General features: G+C 39.3%; 1 protein-coding gene across 1 annotated transcript; it reads left to right on the top strand.

Annotated features, from left to right (window-relative positions):
- The first annotated feature begins 450 nt into the window (after positions 1-450).
- On the top strand, positions 451-3314 carry LOC112096798. Its single transcript, XM_024180630.1, has 2 exons — positions 451-1141; positions 1230-3314. The coding sequence occupies exons 1-2, from the start codon at positions 713-715 to the stop codon at positions 2904-2906; spliced, it is 2106 nt and encodes a 701-aa protein (XP_024036398.1). The 5' UTR covers positions 451-712; the 3' UTR covers positions 2907-3314.
- Positions 3315-6000: the final 2686 nt, after the last annotated feature.

Below are 6000 nucleotides of genomic sequence, written 5' to 3'. Positions count from 1 at the left end.
CCCACTGTATTCGTATATTCACATCACGAGAAAGATTGAAAAACAAGCAAAAGAAAAAGAAAAGATGAAATTGTTTGTGAAAATTAGGTAATGAAGCGAAAAGCAAGGGGAAAGAATGAATCAAATGTGAACCTTCAGATGCAAAAGAGATGAGACTTGTCTTTACAATTGCACTGTAACACTGAAGAGGTCGGTGTCCATAACATGGGATTTGTGATTTTGGACTGTTTCCCGTACCCGGTCACATTGAAAGGCACGCAAGAGAAAGAAAAATTTAGAATTGAAAAACAAAACAAAAGAAAACAAGAAGCAAAGGCCAAATTCGTTGACTTGCTACTGTAGGTAAAACCTCCAGTTGCCAGTAAACATGTCAGCTTGGCGTAGCTAGGCTTTCTATTCCATTTGGATAATATTAATATTATTAATATATTCTAGTTATCATATCCCGTTGCAAAAGAGGGGTTTAAAAATTTCAGCAAAAGCCCTTGGGGCACTTTTTCAACATTGCAGAAGGTTTGTGTTTAGAATTGAAAGAGAGAGAGAGAGAGAGAGAGAGAGTAGTATTTGGTTGAAAACAAGAAGAGATCACAGACTCTTAAACAAACAATCGCAATCACATCCAATTCTTTAAAAGGATTGCGTTTCATTTCTTTCATTCGATTCCCTTTTAGAAAGACAAAAGAGAAAGATTCCGAATATATCTGCAGCGGCAATGGTTACTGGATGGAGAAGAGCTTTCTGCACATCAATCCCCAAAGAAAGAGAAGCAACCCCACCAGCAGCAGTCCCAGTGTCAACAACAGATAATAAGCAAAAGCAGCAGCAGCCAAATTGCAGCAGCCAAAGCCCAAGATTGAGCTCAAAATTTGGATTTTTCTCCAATCCTGCATCGCCTCGATTACAAACTCAGCCAGTTGCAAGCCCAAGTCTCCGTTGCAAAACCAGTAGTACTACTGCCACATCAGTGCCCAACAGCCCCAAGCTTCAATGCAAAACAACCTCCACCGCTGCTAATCCTAATCCTAATCCTAAGAAACCAACGAATAATAGCCCAAGATTATCGTCTCTTTTCGCTAATCCTTCATCTCCTAAATCTCCTTCTACCTTCTCCTTTCTCAGAGCCAGCCTCCGTCTCTCCAAAGTAAGAAGCATCTTTTGCGTTATTTCTTTACAGCTATATATAGCTAGTTTTTAATGGGTTTCTTGTTTTCTGTCATTGTTGTTTGCAGAGCCGATGTGGGATTTGTTTACAGAGTGTTAAAACCGGACGAGGCACAGCAATCTTCACAGCTGAATGTTCTCACAGCTTTCACTTCCCCTGCGTAGCTAATCATATTAAAAAGAACCGTCAGCTTTTAACATGCCCTATTTGCAACTATCACTGGAAACAAGTTCCCGTTTTGTCTTTCCAAAATAACACCACCACCACCACCAACACTACCACTACCAAAGATAAAGAAACCGCCAGCGCCAAGTCTTTCAAAGTTTACAACGATGACGAACCATTGGGCTCTCCCATTTCTTTATCCCACTTCAATCCCATCCCTGAATCGGACGAAGAAGAAGAGTTTCAAGGATTCTTCGTCACTCCCTCCGCAAAATCCAATCTTGAGATCAGTTTATTGCCGGAGTCGGCGGTGGTCGCTGCTGGAAGAAGTTACGAGACGTATGGGATAATGATGAAGGTTAGGGCGCCACCCTATGCAGCGGTGCGTGGGATGCGACGCGCCCCGATTGATTTGGTCACGATGGTTGATGTGAGCTTGAGCATGGGCGGGCCGAAGCTTCAGATGATTAAACGAGCCATGAGATTGGTTATTTCGTCGCTGAGCTCTTCTGACCGTTTGTCGATTATTGCCTTTTCTAATGCTTCCAAACGGTTGCTACCATTACGTCGCATGACGACTAACGGACGGAGGTCAGCTCGTAGGATTGTCGACGCTCTTGGGATTACCGGTCAAGGCATGTGTGCGAACGACGCGCTTAAGAAAGCGGCTAAAGTGCTTGATGATCGTCGCGAGACAAACCCCTTTGCAACTATCATCGTTCTATCTGAGGCAAACTCGCCGCCCAATCAAGGCCATTCATCACCGGTCGTGTCCTCCACGCGCTTCTCAGACTCGGATATCCCTGTTCATTCCATTGCTTTCAACGTTAGCGGCGCGTTTACCCACGCTCCAAATGATGAGGCGTTTGTCAAATGCGTTGGAGGTTTATTAGGCGTGGTGGTTCAGGATCTGAAGCTCCAACTCGGGTTGGCGCCCGGCTCGGCTCCTGTTGAGATAGCTGCTGTTTATTCTCTGACGGGCCGGCCCGACGCTCTCGGATCGGGTTCGATCCGACTAGGCAATTTGTATGCCAAGGAAGAGAGAGAATTATTGATCGAATTGAAAGTGCCCGCTTCTTGTAAGGGGGCCCACCATGTGTTGTCCGTACGGTCTTCTTACAAAGACCCATCATCGAAGGAGCTAATCTGTTCTAAAGAACAGGCCATGTTGGCACCTAGGCCTCAAGCCGTTAGATCATCATCTCCCAGCATAGCACGGCTGAGGAACCTCCACGTCAGCACTCGAGCGGTGGCTGAATCCCGGAGATTGTTGAAGCTTAATGATTTATCTGGAGCTTATCATTTATTATCATCGGCTCGAGCTCTGTTGGTACAGAGGAGCTCCAAGTCAGCTGATGAGTTTTTGCGCGGCCTAGATGCTGAGCTAGCCGAGCTACATCGGTGCAGGCAGCAGATTCAAAAAAGACAGAGAGTGAGTGGACAGGCGGAGGAGAAGCCGGAGCCACTTACGCCGACATCAGCCTGGCGAGCCGCCGAGCGGTTGGCTAAAGTGGCTATTATGAGGAAGCATATGAACAGAGTCAGCGACTTGCACGGCTTTGAAAATGCCAGATTTTAATTAAATATTTTTGTAATACTAAAATAGAAGATTTTAATGGAATAAAATATTATTAAAAAGAGAAAACGAAAAGAGAAATCGATGGGAATTGAAGCTGGCCCCAGACCCAGGACCAGGAGTGACAAGAGGTAGCCGACGGCTATGCCCTTTCTGCAGAGGAAAACGAACCCCACATGCGCTTGATCGAGCTTTGAGATTATTTTTCGTCACTATTCCTCATTAGAAAAAGAAAAAAAGAAATATTGAAATCAAGTAAATAAATAAAAAATTAGAAGAAAAAAAAAATTACAATTGTAGGGAATGGGAAGTGGTTCGTACTTTGTCTGTTTCTTCGTGTTTTAGATTGCATTATTGTACTGGTTGTTGGGTCTAATCAATAGAATGCGTTATGTAAAAATTTTGGATTTATTAGTTGCAGTCTTGGATATGACTGAAAGATATTTAAACGAGTTCATTTTTGTATGTTGTTTGTGTATGAAAATGAAAAATTTAGCAACCAAACGGTTGTGGCTCAGTTGGCGGCGCAGGCTGGGTAAGTGGGAAGAGCTCTCGAGTTCGATCCTCACTAAACACACCATTTGGGAGGGGTAAAGAGCCTTAACTGTGACTACACTCTAAATCCGAATTAGTCGGGGCCCAATGCGGTCGCCGGAAATCAGATGGTTTAAACTAAAAAAAAAATGAAAAATTTAGCGGGTTAGGGTCATGCCAAATCTTTTCTCAATTGTTAATACAAAACCCAATTTGTTTTCATCTTTCTGGCATCTAAGAAAATATGGAATAAAGAGAGGGGGTTCTGTCAACTTTTTCCTTGAGTAATATAAATGATGGTCAATTGCTTTCAAAAGTACTTGCATATAATTTTGCTCCTTGGCTGTGTAATCTCTTTATGCGACGCAATTTAGTATATTTGATCGTGTACAATGAATGAAGATTGGGGTGATTGTTTCACTTTTCTGTGCGGCTCTCATGTGCCGCTCACTCGGTATGATTTTCGCCCCCTTTTGTGCAATAACAAGATCGAAGAAATAAGGCAACCGAGTACATGTGCTCATGGAAAAAGCTACACGTTCCACTCATCTTATAATTTCAACACATTGTGTGAGAAGGACCCACTCTCTACCCAAACAAATCATAAAAAAGATTTGCATTTCTTGGTGCATTAACCATTAGTTGCACATATTTAATGTCTTCCTCTCCTAGGTGAGGGACAGCTTCAGATTCAGATGGGTCATAAAATTGAAGTGAAAAGAGGAGGACATTTAGGTGCTTAATTTTGTTTCTAAACTACCTATTAATTATACAGATGACGTAAAATTTGGGAAAAATAAATCCTCGTTCTTTAATTCTTTTATTATTACAATCTTTTTGCTAGGTTAATCTGTTATGCTTGTTAGGGGTACGAGGGATTTTGTATATCTCAGTGCGGGAAAAGAAGGTGCTAAGAAAGATGCATTTTTATTTTTGAGTGAACCATATTTCCGTGATTTTTGGGCATGAGTTGTTGTACCATAGTTTTTACTTGGTTATTAAAATTATGAGAAATTTTAGAATACATCAAGTGTAATACACCTAATTAATGTATGTATGACACGTGTCTTGCATAGTATCTTTTCAAAATAAATGCACACGTATCATAACATAATTTACTTGTTGTATGAATGACATGATATCTCCGATGTATTTTAGAATTTTTCTAAAACTACAATTCTTATGATGTTTTGAATGTTTTATTTATCAGTAAATGTTTCGTTTGTCCCAATAATTTGAACTAATTACCTAATTACTCCTTATATTTTAAAAGACTACCCAAAATAAGTGAACATGAAAGAATAATTAAGTAGTTTTTAATTGAGATATATATAAATCATCGTGGATTTTTTGAGTCATATATAAAATCTATAATTAGTTCAAACTCTAGCTTTATTTAATCAATTTATGTGGTTGACTTCAAAATTCATTGTGCGTTTGACACATAAAAAAAAAGAACATAAAATTTTGAAGCCACTGCAAAAGGTAAAAACAAAGAAGAAGTTGTTTCACTTTTTAGTGCATGTCTAGCTTTTGTTAAGCGCACTAGTAAGAGATGCCCAATAAGTGCCAAAACAAATCAAAGTTGAAGAAAGAACTTAGGTAGTCAAATGCATGTGTCTCTGGGAAAAGAGGTGCATTTCACTTATCACAAGATTTGAGCATATAGTAAGAGAAACTCTCCCACTAAACCGAAAGTTTGAGCAAAGAAATGTGGGCACAAACCATTAATAAAAAGGGAATAAGATGCATGCACATACATGGCACGTTTGGTAGAAATTTTTGGATAACTTAGAAGAGGTGGTTCGGATCGTGGGCTGCCATTATTATGTCACACTTCCAATTTACAGTCTGAAAAAAGACGTGCTCCGAATTATAAACATCAGGATATATACATATATAGAAGAAAAGCATCAGTACAACTGGCATATATGAATGAATATGATAGTATGAGCACAGCACAAAACAAAACCTTATCTTTGGAATTGGCCTATCATCAATGTTAACAACTGCACAGCAAATTTGTCAACACCATAATAAAATTCTAGAATTGACGTGCCATTTTTTGCTGGCTAAGGCTTTGTATGCCTTTTGCTCTCTTTTAGTTGTAAGAGCGAACTTTGATATTGATATTATCTAATTTTGCATTCATTAATGTGATATAATGAATGAACATGCTTATTACAGTAAGCAATTTGCTGAATCATTATGTGCAAAATCATGATTCTACTAATTAGCATTAACAATTACTTAGGAAACATGGGTAAAACTAGGAAACAAGATCCAATGCAAAAACAGTAGGAAATTAATAATTCAACAACAGTCACTATTATTCTTTTTTTTTTCACCTAAAAAGAAGTTGCTTAGCTAAATTAAACATGGTTAAAACCATGGACCACGTAATTATGAAATAGCTTTATTTCCAAAAAAATGGAGCTGAACAATAAAACACGTTGTCGAATTATATGTCCCAAAAGCACTGAATGATCACATGGGCATGGTTAAAAGTGAAAATTAAGGACCACATTATCAACAAATGAACTTTCATTTCTTTCTTTCAATT

This window comes from Citrus clementina, unplaced genomic scaffold (assembly GCF_000493195.1).
Source record: "Citrus clementina cultivar Clemenules unplaced genomic scaffold, Citrus_clementina_v1.0 scaffold_7, whole genome shotgun sequence".
NCBI lineage: Eukaryota > Viridiplantae > Streptophyta > Magnoliopsida > Sapindales > Rutaceae > Citrus > Citrus x clementina.
The sequence above is the reverse complement of the archived record's forward strand: the minus strand, read 5'-3'. Positions and strand labels throughout refer to the sequence as shown.

Bases quoted from the DNA above. Each gene is read 5' to 3' on its own strand.
- LOC112096798 (XM_024180630.1), top strand. From the start codon at position 713: ATGGTTACTGGATGGAGAAGAGCTTTCTGCACATCAATCCCCAAAGAA. The intron at 1,142-1,229 runs GTAAGAAGCATC...TGTTGTTTGCAG, and splicing joins CCAGCCTCCGTCTCTCCAAA to AGCCGATGTGGGATTTGTTT.